This window comes from Phaethon aethereus (genome assembly GCF_964289735.1).
Source record: "Phaethon aethereus genome assembly, chromosome: Z".
NCBI classification, from domain to species: Eukaryota; Metazoa; Chordata; class Aves; order Phaethontiformes; family Phaethontidae; genus Phaethon; species Phaethon aethereus.
The window spans coordinates 20,560,763-20,579,992 of NC_138577.1; the positions used below are offsets into that span (position 1 = coordinate 20,560,763).

Below are 19,230 nucleotides of genomic sequence, written 5' to 3' on the forward strand. Positions count from 1 at the left end.
CCAAAAACTGAGGTTTACTAACCAAATAGCTTCATTGACTTTCGTAAACCATTGTGAACCAAGATGTAATTTTTCAGTAACACTTTAAAGGATTAATTTTTGTACTATAGTTTAGTTCAGTAGTTTACAGTTCAAGTGTTTGAAGGCATTAAATAAGAAAGAAGTTGCCGTTATTTATATGCCATGTTTTACAGACCTAGCTATTACGTTAGATTAGTGGAATAAGTATTACTTAAACCAGTAAGTGCAGTCAAATAGAAAGGCTAAATCAAGAGGAAAGGATAGGGATGAAATACAGGACTCTACTGTGCCATAAACCAGTTTGCAAACACTTCACTCATTTTTTTGTTTAATTTTATATGATTCAAAGACTCTTGTTCAAAATGCATAAACTTCCCTATGACAGAGGTGGGTTGTGGAACATTAGTTTCATTCCTAACAGTTTTGGAATTAAACCCTTTGACTTTTGTTGTTCTTACTATAAAGAGAGCACAGTTTTTAGTTATTGTCTAGTTGAATGAATGACTGAATGTGCATGTGTGGGGAGAAGTTTGACATTTAGAAAGCACAAATAGAGCAAATATGTCACCTGTGTATTTTGTCTTTACTCCCTAATAACTTTTCCCCCTTCCTTTTTAACTTTCTTATGCTTTCTAACTAGATAATGTAAAATTCGGTTGATAGTTGACCTGGGCTGTGCAGCTTTTGTAGTATTACTTGCCTTTTGGCTGACTTGCCTACAAGAGGTTTCCACTGGTTCATGGGGAACCTGCTGTTCTCAAAGTGTGACCTGAGGTTATTTTCTAAGATTAGGTCTTCTGGTTTGGAGAGTAGCATGTAATGAAATTGCTGATCATCAACTGTACAGGTGACAGTAGTTCAGAGCTCCTGTCACCTGACAGCAGTTGGACATCCTATAAATTACCTGTTATGTTTCTTCTTTCATAATGAGTTTTATGATTTCTACTACAAAAATATTTAACTGGTCATGGTCGTAAGGGATAACAAAAAATATTTTTACGCATATATTAACAACAAAAAGAGCCAAGGAGAATCTCCATCCTTTATTGGATGCAGGCAGAAACATTGTCACCAAGGATGAGAAAACGCTGAGGTACTTAATGCCTTCTTTGCCTCAGTCTTCAATAGCCAGTTGTCCTCAGAGTATAGAGCTCCCTGAGCTGGAAGACAGGAATGGAGAGCAGAATAAACTCCCCATAATCCAGGAGGAAACAGTTAAGGACGTGCTATGCCACCTGGACACTCACAAGTCTGTAGGGCCAGATGGGATCCACGCATGATTCCTGAGGGAGCTGGTGGAGGAGCTTGCCAAGGCACTCTCCATCATTTATCAGCAGTCCTGGTTAACAGGGGAGGTCCCAGATGACTGGAGGCTTGCCAGTGTGATGGCCATCTACAAGAAGAGCCGGAAGGAGGATCTGGGGAAGATTATGGAGAGGTTCATCTTGAGGACCCTCACAGGGCACATGCAGGACAACCAAGGGCTCAGGCCCAGCCAGCATGGGTTCATGAAAGGCAGGTCCTGCTTGACTAACCTCATCTCCTTCTATGACTGGGTGACCCGCCTGGTTGGAAAAGACCTCTAAGATCATCAAGTCCAACCCAGTACCACCATGCCCACTAAACGATGTCTTGTAGTGCCATGTCTACACATTTTTTGAATACTTCCAGTGATGGTGACTCCACCACTTTCCTGGGCTGCCTGTTCCAGTGCTTGACCACTCTTTCAGTAAAGAAATTTTCCCTAATTTCCAATCTAAACGTCCCCTAGCGCAACTTGAGGCCATTTCCTCTCATCCTATCACTAATTACCTGGGAGAAGAGACCAACAACCACCTCACTACAACCTCCTATCAGGTAGCTGTAGAACACGATAAGGTCTCCGCTCAGCTTAGAGGCCTTCTCCAGACTAAACAATCGCTAAACATAATTTACTGTGTTTGTGATTTAACATTTTATAGGCAAAGGAAAAATTACGATATGCCAATATTGTCTGAGAATGTAACTATTTATAAATGGGGAATTTGCTTTCCCTCTAAACCCAAAAGATACTCATGCAGTTCATCCTGCAAAATAGAACTGCATTGTCTTCATAGGCATTGTTTGGCATTATATTACCTATTTTGTTTATGTTGCTATATAATAAGAATAGTAAATTTATCCTGGTAAAAATAAAATACTATTGACTGTGTGAAGTCTTTATAATTTTAATTACAATAGTGAGTCTAATACCAAGGAAGGATTATTCTACTCTGTTCAAGTTCATCTCTCACAAGTTCAACTTTACAAACCGCCTTTGTAAAAATGCATTATATTTGGGCTCAATACTGTGAGCTGTACTGTATTTGACATTGTAAAACATGCAGTCAATAATGCCTTTATTTTATATGAGATAACATACTGGTTTGTTTTTAGTCTGCTTAATTGCGGTGTGTTACTAGGTTGGATGCTGTGGCATTCCTGAGCTGTCAGTGTTTCTGTGTTCTTTTTGTTCAGAATTTAATGTCTTATGGTGGCTGTGAAGCTTATATTATTGCTCATAAATGCCATAATACTAAACAAGGTTGGCTTTCTAAGAATGATTATCTGTTCAATGTATTGAATCATTCATCACGGCTTTTGTTTAGGCATATATGTATATTCATACCTACTGGTGCCCTGGTCATTCAGTATCAGAATACTTAAAACACCATTTAGACTTACTTCTTAATGACTGCCTTCTTTTTTTATGAGGCACATGAGGTTTTCTTCAAGACTTTGTTTCATCTCTGTGTTGTGATCTGATTACCTGTGCTGTGATGTCAGGTTTTCTTTAACATATCTCCACCAGTTGACCAAAAGGGGGTGCTAATAGATCAAACAGATGTGTTGCACAAAGAGTTTAAGGAACCTTTTTTTGTGCAACAAATTAAATCTCAGCTATGTAATTAGATCAGGTAAATAGAAGTTTTCGCATCTGCGTGTTGTGTAACATGCCAGTCACAGCATTGCTCTTCGTGGAAGGCAAACTCATGCCTTGTAAAAATGGCTGCTTCTCACCTTCCACTAGGCTTGTGAGGGATTCTTCATGACATTTCCAGAGGCTTTGTGGCAGGCATTCTCTTCTGTATACTTCCATTTATTTTTCTGTTTATGTGATTAAAAGACAAAAGCATATAGGGGTTAAGCATAGGTTATTTAGCAGATATTTAAGTTCAAATTTGTCAAATTTTAGAGATGGAATACAGATATCCAAAACTACGAAGATGAATGCTCAAGTCAGATGCCTTAATATCCTTCATCCTGATACCACAGAAGACTTTTGCTGTCCATTTTTTTTTACTGTTTGGTTTCTCCGGTTCAACAGAACTGGTTAATGGAGTCAACAGAGTTGGGGCCTCTAGTGTAAGAAGGGGAGAGGAGACATAAGCATGTGTCCTGAAACAACTCTGCTATGTCCTTATCCCACAGTGGGATAAGATGGTCGACAGACCTGATACTGGTGTAAGTATTGTAGTGAAGACTGCAGAACTTCCAATAGCTTCTCAATGGACCCCTCCCTTTGTGTAGAAGAGATGTGGAACCCATTTGTGACTTTGCTGGAACAGCAGAAGACAGTGGAAGGGGAGTACACACTTCTCATGTAAGACATGTGATTAGATGATCAGAGCATTCCAGGATATGCGATACCTGTAGAAATTTTTGAACTCTATAAATTCACATTTTCACTAGTAGTCATTAGTTCATTCCGTGTTACTGAGCTAATGTAAGAATATTTTTAAAAGTATTTAATAAGAAGAATGTGTAGTATAGTCTTTGCCAAGTTTCTACTCTTGTCTCTCTACACAGTATAAAAGACATTTAGATTTACTGTGGGACTCTAAAATAACATATTGTAGCCATAACCCAGTCTAGATGCAACGTTCAGGTCTATAATGCCTCTCCAAAGAACTCTGCACTGTGGAAGAAAAAGTGATCTTAACATTTTTAAAATTCCTAACACTGAAACCCAGAAATATCACTAAAGTGTATTGTTTTATAGCAGATATTAAAGCAGAGTTCATGCTGAAGCTGGATCGTGGTCAGATTGCTGGTAAACACAAAATTGTATTATACAAAGTTACATTTTAAGTGAACTGTAGAAATTAGTATAATGAAATGGTAATAAATTATAGAAATTATTAAAAGATAATAGTGTAAAGTGATGATACAGGATCATATAGATCAAGTTTAAGGAATATAAATGCCCAAAACAATGGCACAGGGTGGGGAGAAAATACAGCTTTCATAATTGCAAACCTAATGACAATTTGAGTGGTGGTCTTTATAGCCAAAGGCACTGCTATAGACTGCTATATTCCAAGTTACCCATGTTTGTGGGAACACAAAGACACCTCTGTCACTTCTGTGACAGACTAACATGTAGAGAACAAAAAAGTAATCTTCTGTTGGAAGAGTGACTAGGAGATTTGAGAGAGGGAATATACTTAGAGGAGACCTGTGATGCCATATCCATCTGATGGAAGAAGCCCAGAAAGACAAACTTCAGCAAGAGGAGAATTTTGCTCTCTGAGTCCCTGTGGACTAAGTGTGGCATCTTCATTAGCCATACAGCCCATCCTTCTTGATGAAAGAAAAGCTTTTTAGGGACTAGAAAACCTTGTGGAGGGTTTGTTATAATCCAAGAAGCTGCAGATTGGATTAGCCACATGCACTAATGTGGGATACTGTGGGAAAGTATCTGCAAGATCATAAAGGATATGGGTAACTTTTTTTATAAACCTTAATTTCATTTTCATGTATGTAATTTTGAAGAGTTTTTGTTTTAATAGCCTAACTATTCTAGTAAACCCAGGCTTTTACATTTAAAAGCTTGTTTGGGAGCTCACTATAAGAAAAATGTTTGGGCAGATCCACAGCAGAGTTGTGGCCAGCTTGGAGTCTCATCACACTTTCTTTATTAGATTGTAACTGTGAAGGAAGTTTGTCTGATCCGTGTTTTGAATGGGACATTAATGAGCCTAGAAGATAGCAGAGTTTATTGTTGCTAGCTATTACGTGTAAAAATTTCTGAATTTATAGAATTATATTGCTGGTCTATTAATTGAAGTATTCTGTGTACCTTAATTTTAAATCAGAGTTTGATTAGTCTTGGAACAGGGAAAGAAATGGAACTTCCTGGTCTTAAAACCTCATCCCAAGATGTTTCAACAGGAAAAAATAAATGCAGAAGTAGTCAAAAAGAGACAAAACACAATAATGTGGACCCATATTGCTTACAAAGAGAAAGGAAGAAAGCAGATTACCTTTCTGGAGGTCAGTAGTAGAAGAAAGGAGAACCTTGTGAAAATGGAACTGGAAAAAGCATGTTTTATACTTCTGGAAGTTTATCTGTCACAAAAGCTACCTAAAGATCAAGGTGAATGTGGGCAAAGGCAAGTATTAATTTGGAATTTTGTGAGAATTACTTCACTGTTGAGGAGGGGATAAAAGGTTTAAATTTAGTGGTCACTTAAGTGATTTAGATTGCATATTCATTTAATTTGAAGGTAAAATAAATATTGCAAAGTTCGTACAATTTCTAAGGGGCAACTTGAGTGATGAAATGATACTTGTTTTGGGAGTTAGAAAAGAGAATTGTATGAAAGAGATCTGTTTCCTGGTTATCTCCTCAGTTAAATGCCTGACATTAGGGGCAAACTTGCAGTGAAACTTGTTGAAAATTAAACATGTGCTCTGGGGATCAAATAAACTTTCTACTAACTTCTAAATAGTAGTATTTCAGAATACATGATATTTCAGAGTTGCTGGTATTTCTAAGATCCAGGTTACTTTCCTATGAGAGATGCAACAAATGGAAATATCAACAGACTGTCATCTTTAAAGCAAAACTGGTGTTTTATGTATTTTTACTCAGACACGCCTCCATGGACTTACAGTTCACATTCCTAGTCTGGTCCAAATGCCAGTATTCAACCACTTTTCAAATAGGAGGTTCTTTAGGAAAGTATGTTCTTTCGAACTCATTGCAATCCAGGTATGGACAGAAGACTGGGCATTTAAGAACTGTACAAGGTTGCAAATTCCAGTAACAGTTGGGCTTTTTCCAGGGTGGTGTAGTCAAGAGAAGTGGTTTTGAAAAATTATGAAGAGGAGCAGAAGCTGACTTAGGTTAGTAAACCGTCTGTCTGATTTTGTAGAAGAGCTGAAACATCATGGAGAGCTGCAAGGTGTGATGCCTTGCAATTTATCCCAATTGACAGTGACAACTTGTGCAAAAAAATCAACTCCCTGTGTATGCACGGTAGAGGCATCTCAGAGAGACGTTCTGCCCACCTTTAATCTGGTAGGATTTTTACCTTGCTCTTCCCTATTAACTATAATGGTATGAAATATCTTCTTTTTTTTTTCCCCTGCAAATACAGAAATTTCCAAAATGAGCAATCATCTCAGTAAAAACCATGTCAAATGGCATAATGCTGAGTGGAAATAATTTTGGAAGGGCATGGCATTTATACTTTTCAGAGCTGATTACTGCTTTTCCAAATTTAAAACAAAAAAACCCAAAACAAAACAAAAAACAACAACAAACCCACAAACACAAAACCCCAAACCAACTTCAAACTGAATTGTGCTACATTTTGTTCCAAGTGGCATTTATATTACAAGAAAAAGTGTGATTCTGATCAGCCTTTACTACTTAGATCCTGGCATTCTCAAATCTTCTTGTATTCATCAGACCTCTACACAGAGCAAGGTTCAGAGGACATCTTGATTTATAGTTTAGATTATTTTCTATCCAGAAAGGACCAGTTTGATTGCATAAACCAATGTCCTTCTTTGGCCATGTATTAAGTAGTGTAGTGAACACTATATTGCATGAAGTTCTAGAATACCTGTAGAATACTACTTTGACACTAAAGTTCCTGGGGAGAAACTAGTTTTCCTATTAAAATGTTTTTTGCCTTGTTTAAGGTTGGAAATATTGTGGCTTCAGCTACTTACCACTGCATACTGCAGTATCTGTCTATTCTGTTTCTATGATGTGTTGTTTTACATGTACAAATTAAAAAATGACAGCTGTGTTAAGCCAGAAGCTCTCTGGGACAGAGATTTTGAGCTATCTGAGTAGTTATCATTTCCATGTTTATAAAATTTTTGTATTCCCTTGCACTTGAAAGCTTCATCTCGTTCTTCAAAGTATGCTTCTAGGCAGATTTTGTAATTTTAAATAGGAATAGATGTGTCTGTCCATGTCACAAAGTTGGGTGATTCCATAAACTTTGTGCTTTGAGTTTGTTTTTTATGATGTGGAGATTTTTTGAAGTTGTTATTGGCAAATGGAAGGTGATTTAGTAGAGTGTAATCTGTGTTAGAAGTATAGATTTGTGGGAATCTGCATTTGCAGTATTGCTGAACTGAACTTTGTTCCAGTCCCTTAGTTTTATAAGATTCTTGTGGCTTTCTTTATAGTCACTAATTTCAAATTCCTTTCTAGTGTAGGTTTTACCTCCTAAAAGCTTTACCATGCTAATATTGTTTGAAAATTAAAGGCTTGTTTAGTTAATGTGTTAAATCCAGTGCAGCTAGATTAATTAAATTATCAAGTTAATATCTTCAAATGCATTCTCACTAGAATGGACAAAAATTAGGGAGGGATTTGAGATTAGAAGACATGGTAGATGCTTGTGTCATTGGGACTGTTAGGTCTTCCATGTTTCCATGGATTGGTAGAAGGTATGTTCTTTTAATCCTGCAGATTTTGAATGATTGTGTGCAAGTTCTCTGGTCCTGAGACACCTTTCATGTTATTGACTATTTAGTGGTTATAGTTTATGTGTGGAGGAGTTAGTTTAGATAGTATTGCAGATTTTCTGAAAGTCTCAAGTTTCAAATTCCAAATTTGGCTTTAAAAGCTGTGGTGTTTTTGAAGGCACTTATGGATAGTTTCCTCAAAAATTAGGTAAACAATACCAATAGCATTAAATTATATATAATTATAAGTATGATTGTAAGTATCCTATAGGAAAATCTCAAAGTTCATTTGCATCTGCAAGCATGTCTGGCTTCCCAAATTATGTAATCTTCTGAAGAACAGTTGAAACGAAAGTGCCTTAATCCCTCTTCCTGTTCAGTTGTCTATACTTTTGCATTTTTGTGCCTCATTTGTTTACAATGTTAATTAAATGTGAAGCACTATTAGCTCAGAGAACTGGACTTTTTGGCTAGTTTCACTTGCTGTTGTATTATTTTGCCCAAAGTTGATTTTTACTCAAAGGACCCAATCCTGACATTAGTGACATAATGCAAATTAAGGGCGAATTTTACTACTTAATTCAGTGATAGGGAATTGGGTTCTGTGTTTCCATTTGTACCTTACAGGTTTAGTAATTATGCAAAAAGACTAATCAAATTTATGGAAGTGAATAAGCTGACCCATACAGGTTTAGAAATGAAGCAAAATAGTTCTGAGCTTTGCGCACTCAAAAGCAGACGATTTTGTTTATCAGCTTAGTATTTGTTTTGTTGATGGTTTTGTTGTTTGTTGGTGGTTTTTTTTTAATTTGTTGATATTCTGTTGTTAAAGTATAGAACTGGAGCTTTACCATTACAAGTAGATTAGGATTTTTTTCCTCTGATGCCATCATTTTAAGGATCAGAGTTCCAGAATGCTTGCAGCAGCCTTGTATTTTTCTGTTCGTGACAAATCAGCTACTGTACATTCATATAGAGCAGTACAGTCCTTGCCACTGGCAGTCTCTGTGACAGAGAGCCTGTAGGCTGACATAAAGTGCAGCCTGTTGTGAACTGCTAAGTGGGAGTCTGCCAAAAACTCAGCAGACAGAACTAATTGGGGAGAAAAAGGATTTTTGTGCCCTCATCTCTCCCTCTTCAATTTTTTTTACAAGACGGATATTGTTAAAGTAACTTGTTTATGTAAGATTTGTCTGCCTCTATTTTCTCATTGCATGAATCATTTTTTAACTTCAAGTCTTGCACCGCAGGTCACTGAGCACTTCCACATGGCGGCTGGCACGGGACCAAACTCGAGACACGCAACTCATCACAGTTGATGAAAAATTGGTAAGGGTTTTCTACTGCATACTGCTATGATACAGCCTTCAGGGTTATTTCTGCACAATAGGCATTCAGTATGGTGTTCTGTGTTCTTCTAGGAAAGCTGTATAAATGTGAACTACAAAGCAACAGTCCTTCATACTTTTTTAAAAGGAGAACATCAGTAAAACATAAGTATGTGAAGGAAATACAGCATTCAAAGTGTTAAGCAATATAAAATGATGAGTACCTTGTTACTACTTTTATATTATGGTCAAAAAGCAGTATGAGCTGTAATTTGTAACAAGTTTGTTCTTTTTGAAATCTGGGTATGTTTTCTGTATAGTGAAATTATACAGAATTTGCCATCTTCCTGAAATTATCTTCATTAGGACCCATGTTACTAAGGAAGCTGTGTAAAGAACCATCATGCAAGATTATTGTTACTATGCGCATATACTGTAGCTTTTGAATATGCATGAAGATTAGATTACAACTAGGAACAAATGCATAACATTCTTCTGCTAATCAGTAGCAGATCAGAAATTTGGCAATCTTTTCTTGTAAGTTCTTCCATAATGTGTGGTCTGTTACTCTAGATGCAACCTGACACTTATGTTTACATTATTCAATAGTATAATTTTTGTAAGACTTCTGGGGGGAATGCGTCACAGCAGAAGCATGCTTTTCATTGGTTTTCATATTGCTTTTGAATCTTAAGGAAAAAAAATCTCCCATCGTATGTACCAGACAGTTCATATTGTATGTACTTTCTTGTATCCCTGAATCTATATTAACTACTTAAGAAATATTTGGAATTTGTATTTATAAATTGAACATTTGTAATGATAACTACACGTTGAGATAGCTGAAGTTTAACAGGCTGTTGGAAAAAAAGCACACCTACTTTAGGGCTTTTTTTTCTCTGCTTTGTGATATAGATTTTGCCATAATAATCTACTCGCAGGTAAAAAAATACAATTCTTCTGTAAACTTTTTTCTTAATTTAAAAAGTAACAGCACAATTTTGGGCTTAAAAATTAGGGAAAAAATTAATACTGTATTCTAGCGAACATGCTTATCTTGCTAATCTAGTTGCATAACTTGGGATTCGGGAAATTTAGTTTCAGGTACAAGAGTTCATGAGTCACTACGTAAGATTCGCCAGGTCAATAGAACTACTTTTCCCTAAATGAATTATGAATCGTGTTGGATTGTTGTAGCACTGTTCTTCACCATTAAAAAAAAACAAAATAAAGTTTTTTATAGTGTCTGAATTTACAGTATCACATTTCCCTATTGTGACCTCAGGTAATGGATACATCTGAAAAGATGTATGATGGATAGATGTGAAAGAGACCACAATGCGAAGACCACAAAATGCTCTTCTGTCTTCCATTTTGTATTTAAATGTACATTGTCCTCAGTTAAAGTTGTACATTGCCTTGTCTAAGTATGAGAGTTTATACTTCCAGTTGAGTTAAACTAATACTAATTTGCAATAAAACTTTCTGTTCCCTTAGTGTAAATGAATTGTAAGTGAAGTGGTTATTTCTAATGTCATTATATGTTCTCATCAGGTTGAAGACACGCATATCATAGTTGCTGGGTTGGGGTTTTTTGAGATCTCGTAGCAGCCATTGAGTAATTTTGTTTAATTTTGATACATGTAATGTACCTAAATAATTTTATCCTCAGCACTTTCAAGTATGAGGATAAGAGTCAGACTGAATAGTATTTTTCTACAATATTGTGCATGTAGGTGCATATTCTAGATGTACAAATCTTTTTTTTTTCAGATTATTGTAGGACGTGAAACAAAATTATAGAAAATTAGATTTTTTTTTAAATTTTCAGTTGTAGATTAAGTTTTTTGAGAGTTTTCCATAATGCAATCTAATGTTTGATGTTCTGTTATATCCCATTAACAAGGAAAGTCTTCACAAAGAGGTTTGATGTGATTTTCAACTCTCTCAGGATTAGAAGTTCTCTAGACACCTGTTAAACCTCATCGAAAAGCAGAGTACTGTATTAACTTATTTTAGGTTGTTGTTGCAATGTATTTCCCAATTTTAAGCAGGATTAATTGCAACCCGTTAAAACTAATTTAATGCATTACATGAATTTTCTGGTTTTTAAATAATGTTGCTAAGCATCATAAACCTATTATTTCCATGCAAGTTGTAGTTAAACTGTATGCCAGAAGTTGACCTTTAACTTTTAATTTAAAAAGACCCATCCTCTTGTGTTACTGACAGATATATGCATCTTATTGTTAGAAATAATTAAATCATATTTTGATGGGCTTGTTGCCTTTGTCATACTTTTTTTTTTTTTAAAGCCTGGCATCACCTTGTGGGTGCTTTTTATGCGCGTATCAGAAAGAAGCAGCACAAATGGGGAGAATGGGATATGGTTATCCTTGTTTGCCTGACTCCTCTTGTAACTTATTTTGAAACGGAGCTCTTCTGTGAGTTGATGTTTACAAGTCTTAGTAGAGTAACACTGTGGTTATTTGAAAACTTCTAACTGCATATTGTAGTTGAATTATCTATTTCCAGAGCTTTTTGTAGAGCTTATATTCCTATGTGTACATGCATATGCTAGAACTTGATCAACAGGGATTGCTTTGAATTATCTAGAGTCCCATTTGGTTCTGTTAGTACTAAAATATTCCTTGTCTTGGGAAACACAAATTGAATTATTAAGCAGTAGTCGGTCACCTTCTTACTGCAGCCCACCATGTGTTGAATACAACAGAAAAATGAGTCCTATGAAATAGTAGAAAATAACAGTAGTTTAGACCACATTCATTTTTCATATTGGAAAGAAGTGGGACTCTTAAATGTAAAAGGAGTTAAATGCTCAGCTTGTGTAGAACTCATCTTTGTCTCAGTTACTAGCTTTTTTCAGTGGATATTGAATAAAAAAATGTAATGAACAGTTAAATCCGAAGAAAATAGCATACAAAATGAACAAAGCTAAACAAATATAGTTCTTGCATCACATTTTGAATCTCTGACCACCAATTAGTTCATATTCCAAGAGTCTGGACTGGACACATAGCTCTGTGAAAAGTAGTCTCTCAAGACCCTGCTTGCATTAGGAAATTTGGGCTATAGAGGACAAAGGCTGTCGGCAGCAAATATCCCTCAGGTAATGTTCCAAATGATTTAACTGTTTGTGCATATGGAATAACATAGCTTCCATCATCATTATAAAAAGCTTCAGTGGTTTTACCTAAAATGGGGGTTTGAAATGTTTTAAATTACTGTGATTTGTTTCAGTTATTGTAAGTAGGGTACATGAATAGTGTTTATTGTAGCTACAAGTCATCTAGTTCAGGATGTGTGCTTTAAGCAGGCTTTCCAGTTAGTGCTGATAACACTATGTTGTGGGTGTCTAGTCTGGAGTTTCTACTGTAACTTGCCATCTGTAATTGGAAGATACTTCCAAATATTTGCTAATAAAAGGACTTGTGTAGTGGATAAATGATACCAACATTGAGAGAACATTTCAAAATTAGACCAACTGCCAGAAAATACCCTTTGCATCTCTAAAGCAGAATATTCCACTAATAATGTATATGCTGTAGCTCAAAGCAAAAATTATTGCAAGAGCAGTTGTAGGGTTTGGTCACTGGGGAGACACTAAGAAACATTGTGGAACTGTGGTTAAGGATCAGCTATTAGTTGCAGCCATCTCACAGATGTTTTTATTCTGTATCAGGCCAAGATAAAATAGGATGAGTTGCTACACGTAATTAAGCATTCAAGAGCAGTGCTATCAGTGCAACTGAAATGATACTAAAGTAGATTTTGCAGCATTGTAAGAAGTGGTTCTGTTTTGCTTGTACTGTTAACTAACCTTTTTTGGGGTAATGGTTCAGAGGTCTCAGTACTGAACCCCAGCAGAGGGCCAGTTTCCTTCTGAGTGATGAACTCTGCATAACTCACTGAAGATAACTTGCTTATACCAAATTGGGCGCAGAAAATCTGAACCCCTTTTTGAGGATGAGCAGTTCACGCTTTTCAGGTGATGTTCAAGAATAGCAGTAAATGCTGTACACTGTAGCAGCCTAAGCCAAAGCGGATTAATAAGTGGACTTAGTGGATGAGAGAAAGGCTGTGGATGTTGTTTACCTGCACTTTAGTAAAGCCTTTGACACTGTTTCCTACAACATTCTCCTGGAGGAACTGGCTGCTGCATGACTTGGACAGGTGTACTCTAGGTGAAAGACTCTCTGGATGGCCAGGACCAAAGAGTTGTGGTGAATGCAGTTAAATCCAGCTGGCAGCCAACACAAGCGGTGTTCCCCAGGGCTCAGTATTGAGGCCATTTCTGTTTAATATTTTCATCAATGATCTGGACAAGGGGGTCGAGTGCACCCTCAGTAAGTTTGCAGATGACACCAAGTTGGGCAGGAGTGTTGATCTGCTTGAGTGTAGGAAGGCTCTGCAGAGGGACCTGGACAGGGCTGAGGTCAATTGTATGAGGTTCAACAAGGCTAAGTGCCAGGTGCTGCACTTGGGTCACAACAACCCCATCAATGCTACAGGCTTGGGGAAGAGCTGGAGAGCTGCCCAGCGGAAAAGGACCTGGGGGTGTTGGTCAAGAGCGGGCTGAACATGAGCCCACAGTGAGTCCAAGTGCCCAAGAAGGTCAATAGCATTCTGGGCCTGTATCAGAAATAGTGTGGCCAGCAGGAGTAGGGAAGTGGTTGTACCCCTGTACTCGGCCCTGGTGAGGCTGCACCTTGAATAATGTGTTCAGTTTTGGGCCCCTCGCTACAAGAAAGGCATTGAGGTGCTGGCGTGTGTCCAAAGAAGGGCAATGAAACTGATGAAGGGTCTAGAGAACAAGTTTTGTGAGGACAGTCTAAGGGACTTGGAGTTTTTTAGCCTGGAGAAAAATAGGCTGTGGGGAGACCTTAACGCTCTCTACGACTACCTGAAAGGAGGTTGTAGTGAGGTGGGTCTCTTCTCCCAAGTAGCAAGTGATAGGGTGGGAGGAAATGGGTTGTATATTAGGAAAGATTTCTTTACTGAGAGGGTTATCAAGCATTGGAACAGGCTGCCAAGGGAAGTGGTGAAGTCACCATCCCTGGAGGTATTTAAAAGTCGTGTAGATATGGTGCTTAGTGATATCATTTAGTGGTAGTCTTGGCAGTGCTAGGTTAACGGTTGGACTTGATGATCTTAAAGGTCTTTTGCAACCTAAATGATTCTATGATTCTAACAACTATTGTGAAATCAGTATCAAGAATCTTAGCAGCTTCTTCTTGGCTCTCCAGAGATGGCAGTTAGTGTCTGTTTTAAGTGTTTACCACTGGATAATCCAGGAAGTGTATTAATAGGATTCTTAGAATATAAACCTCTTCAGCAAAAAAGTTGCAGAAACACTCCAGTCCATTTTTTCTAGAAGACTGCATTATTAGCAAGCATCACATGGTGTTTTCAGGATTGAGTCATAGTTCGTTCACCTTCATCCAAATCCCAACTTTGGCTAGGCTTAGAAATTAGTGAAATTGTATAATCTTTCTTTGATTAGAGAAGCACAGACTTTACTATAATAAACAGTGTTAATACTGCAGCTTGAAATAAAGTAAGCAACCAAGTGAAAAATAGCCTGGAATAATGAAACTTCTTCAGATCTCAGTCTGATAGTCTGTAGTGAAACAAAGGACATAGCAATTCAAGCTTTCATATGCTTTTTAAAGTGATCATTGCTAGCAGCCTTTCCCAAGAACCGAGAGTATATAATACACTTTACTCTGAAAATCAAAGCAGTAATACGTCGTAAAATTACATGTGAGACAGTGTGACATTGCATTTGAAGACTGTATATAGGAGCTGTTTTCGCAACTCGGTGAAGAGAAACACTTGGCAAAGTATGCATTTATTAATGACAGGCTTACTAGATTTCCTTTCCTTAAAACTACTATTCATCCAAGAATTCTCCAAGCATTATCTCTGTGTTAGATAATAAGGATATCGTGGATGTTCTATGTTTTGGTTTTTCAAAATGCTGTTAACCCCATGTGGATTATTCCTTGAGGGTGAGTTCAAGTTGTTCCTAAAGTAACTTAATGGGATAAAAGAATTTAGAATAATCTTTTCTTCATTTAATCCACTCTAGCTGCAGTATTTATTCAACTGGTTATGATAAGGGATTCATTTTAGGACAGCATTCCTCTTTAAATGAGGAATGTAACTTACAGATTTTTGTGTGCCTTATATGTATGGCTCTGTGACGGGAGTTGTCATATTCAAAGGGTGCAAAGGACCAGGATGGAAATCTGTGGGGGCGTTCAGATAGAGTTACCCATTCCCTGCCCTTAGTCTCAAGCTTCTCTCTTGTAAGTTGTATTCCTTCTATTTTTTTTTCTCTCAGTTAGATCAGCAGCTTGCATTTAGCTTCAGAATAATGAAAAATGAATAAACCTGTCATGTAAAGTGAGGTTAATAAAAGTGGTTTTTCCACCCTTTACTTTGCAGATACATTTTGAGAAACAGTTTCTAGCTTTAGCCAAAATGGCACTGTATTTGAAGCCTGTGGTTTGGAGAAGTAATTTCTTCTATCACAGTTGTGGCAAGTAAGCAGGTGACCAGCTTACTTGAACTGTGTTGTACTTGGGATTCAAGATAAAAGTTGTTTGCTGGTGGTTTATAAAATATTTAATACAGTGTGTTTTGTCCTCTTATTTCACTTCATATGCAATAGTGTTTGGTTTGCATTGTCATCTGCAGTCGTGATGTGAGACACTTGAATGATACTAGTTTCCAGTGTAGAGGGTGTTTAAGGTATAAAAACACATTGTAGAATTATTTAAAAATAAAATGCATGCTTTCAGTAAGAGAGAAATGTTCAGAAGAGAAGACTTTGCAAGTAAAAACACATAAACATCTACTTTTATTGAAGTGTCTAATTTAAGAGTGGACTTGCATAGAGTTAAATACTTAAAGGCCTTCACTTTTTGTGCTCACTGATAGTTTATTTGTGAAGCTGCATTTCTCTATGCTGCAAAACATAGAGAAAAATAACTTTTTAATAGACTTTCTTCCCCCCTCCCTTCTCCCTCAGACTCCCCCTCAGTGAAGACTAAGAAATACTGCTATGGGGAGGAAAAAACTGTTGGAATAACTTTGTCAAGCAGCTAATGAGAAATTTAATGTTTAAAGGTTGTAATGATTTTGGGTATTGTGATAATCCTTCTCACTTCATGTACACTACGCTGGTGTGCCAAAGCATATATTTATTTCTAAACAGTGATTTTTTTTTTTTTAATTTAAATAATTTGACAGTTTCTTCTTTGCAGTTTTGGCTGGTAGTTGCATTTGGTCTTACATACAGTGCAAGCTCAGGTGTAGTTATGTGTGTAAGTTACCTGAATATCTAGCTATGTACACATTTTCAGAACTGCAAATTCACTATATTTTGCTGTTTGGCGATTAAATCCTCTTCAGTCGGAATAGCCTAGCTCAACTCATCCTGCTTGCTACAACTTGTTTTTGTAAGCAATTGTACTTTGATGAAGCTTGCGGTGCTTTAGAAAACCCGGTTGGCTGGATACCAATAAAGAGCTTTCTGTAAGAATGTCTGCGGGCAACAAGTTATTCCCCATGATAAAGAAGCTTTCTATAACTCTTGACAGTCCAAGTAAAGAAATTGCTATCACCTTTTAAGAGGAATAAATATTGCTGTATTACTAACTTTCATCTTGAGATAATTTTCAGTTTAGAAAACTACACATTTTGCAGTTAGCCCAGAACCTTGTATAAATGTATCAATGAGAGCAATTGCACTGTCATCCCTATGTAGGTTTATTTGACTTTTAGGATAGGGTAAGGTATTTGGATTTCTTTGTCTGAGAGCCTTTTCTTTTGGTGCATGGTAGTGCTATCTGTGCTGAGTATTGGAAGGAGGAGTGTCTGAGATTGAGGTTACACAACCTTCTAACATCTCGGGTGTCTGTTTTGTCTGGGCTTCCTTCCTGCAGCATTCTTGTGCAAAAATTTCAAGGCTTTAGTCTGGAGCACTGGGTCAAAGAATATGTCTCTTTCAAGGGTATGCAGGCAGGGGTTTTTTTGCTTCATTACGTAGTATTTCATTTTCTACCAAAGAATACTAGTTTGGAAGAGCTTGCTATGATGGCTGCTCAGAACAAATTAAACGAGTGTTATTGTGCCGTGTTTAGTTTGTCTGGCTTCCAAAGGGTTATTCAACATGCAAATACTTGTTTGGTTTTGTAAGTCTAAATATGCAAGCAGTGTTTCTAATCTGCTAGAAAGAATAAAAGTAAGCCATTGATACAGTCTAGTAATCAATAGGACTAAGAAGTAACTTCATTTTTGGAGCTGTTTTGTTTAGTAATTTTGCTTTTTTAAGACTAGATAGTATTTTCATGTTCTCATAAAACAATACCATTATCTGAACCTTTTCTGAACACCTAAGGTAGTAATCTCCTGTTATGAAATACTTCTGTAGATGACATGAATTCTTCTTGTCCTCTCAAGAATAGTGAATAAACAATTCCTTGTAGAACACTTGCTTTTCTGTTCAATCAAATGTGTCTTTCTGCATTTTTGTAGTATATCTAAGTTGTAGATTTAAGACACAAACCCTAGCCTAACTATCAAAGTTCTATGTACAGACTTGAAAGCTGTTTCTAGTCATGAAGTTCTAGCTGAATCATTTTATCAAGTCAGAAAGGAAGAGCTTTCCATGTCTGGAAAGCCCAGTAATCCTGTGGGAATCCTTGAACATCTTGGTCATGCTGCAAGAGAGCTTGCTGCTTCTTCAGTACTACCTCTTTCTACTCAGAAGATCAATGATGAAGCGGAACCAAATGCTCTTCCACTGTTTGACAGGTTGTTTATGAGGTGTCTTCGAACTACTCTCATGGCTGTGTTCTCAAATTAGGAATGTTAACCTGTGTTAAGTGTGAACATGGACCATGGAGAGAGCATCTGATGTTCAGATTCAGAGTTTTAATATGCAGTTCAGTTCTTGTGTTGTGAAGAATACACTGTAGGGAAATTGCTCAATCCCTTATATATCTTTTGGCATACTCGGTTCTATCTGCTCCATAAAGCCCATTGGCTTACATTTAGCGCAACAGAAAATCTTCGCTTGATGGAGAAATAACTTATCCTATGACGTGTTAGCCTGAAAACTGGGTTAACAAGTGAGAGGAAGCTGAGCTATAAGGAATTTCTACAAAATGCTGATAAGACATACCAAATACAATATTTTTTTAAATATGCTATAATTGTGTTGCAAATGTTTTTAAAAAATGAAGACTATGGTGGGTAATTCTGTTTACAAACATCTGAAGAAGTGCATAGTTTTTCCATACAGGTTAATATATAGATGTGCACCTATATTAATGTATAAAAATAAATAACAGTATTTTTCTATACAGGCCAACATCATCATCATAAATCGTATATTTTAAAGGTTTCACTGCAAAGCATGTTAACTAGGCAGAAGCTTTTCTAAGATTAAAATTGTAGTTTGCATTGGTGTTTTATTCTTTATTCTTCTGGTCTATATTTTTTTCTTAGGTGCATTTTCTTAGGACCACATTTTTGTTGCAACGTCTGCTGCATTTGAAACCATTCTTGGGCCAACTACTTCTGGTTCTCTGATAAGTCAGAAGTTGAATACCTTCTTCTGTAATGTTTGTTTCCAATACAAATTCTTACTTTTTTATCACTGTTTAGTAAACACAATTCTACATCATACTCTCCTTTGATTTTTTTTTTTCCCCCACAGTAACAGGAAACTGAAAGGAAAGATGTGATGTATCAAGTTGAGTTACTGAATTTGATTGGTGATGATTTCTCTCTATTGTATCAGGAAGTATAAGACCATGATTTCTGTCCTATAAATAACCTTAAAGGCCAACCACATAAAAGCCAAAGCACAAATTACAGGGACAGACTTCTAAATAGAACGAGCTAAAACCAGTTTGTGAAGTAACACTAATAACGTTCTACTTATGATTCCGTTTTTTAGAGAGAGATTGTAGAAGGCTTCCATTTTAACTAACCATATAGATAATCTTAAAGAAACTGTTTTTTTACAGTGGTATTAAGCTGCGTATTTTACTGATGATGTTGAAACAGTTGAAGGCCCATCAACCCTTCCCATCCCCAACAGGGAATAATG

The 19,230-nt window shown here is 36.7% G+C and overlaps 1 protein-coding gene across 1 annotated transcript in view; it reads left to right on the forward strand.

The window, feature by feature from the left end:
• Positions 1-19,230, forward strand: part of NDUFS4 (NADH:ubiquinone oxidoreductase subunit S4) — a gene marked incomplete at both ends in the record, with an annotated part of 49,228 nt that overhangs the window by 12,028 nt on the left and 17,970 nt on the right. Inside the window, one exon of the mRNA XM_082012752.1 lies at positions 9,006-9,084. Coding sequence (XP_081868878.1) covers positions 9,006-9,084 — 79 coding nt within the window. The remainder of the gene's footprint in view (positions 1-9,005; positions 9,085-19,230) is intronic.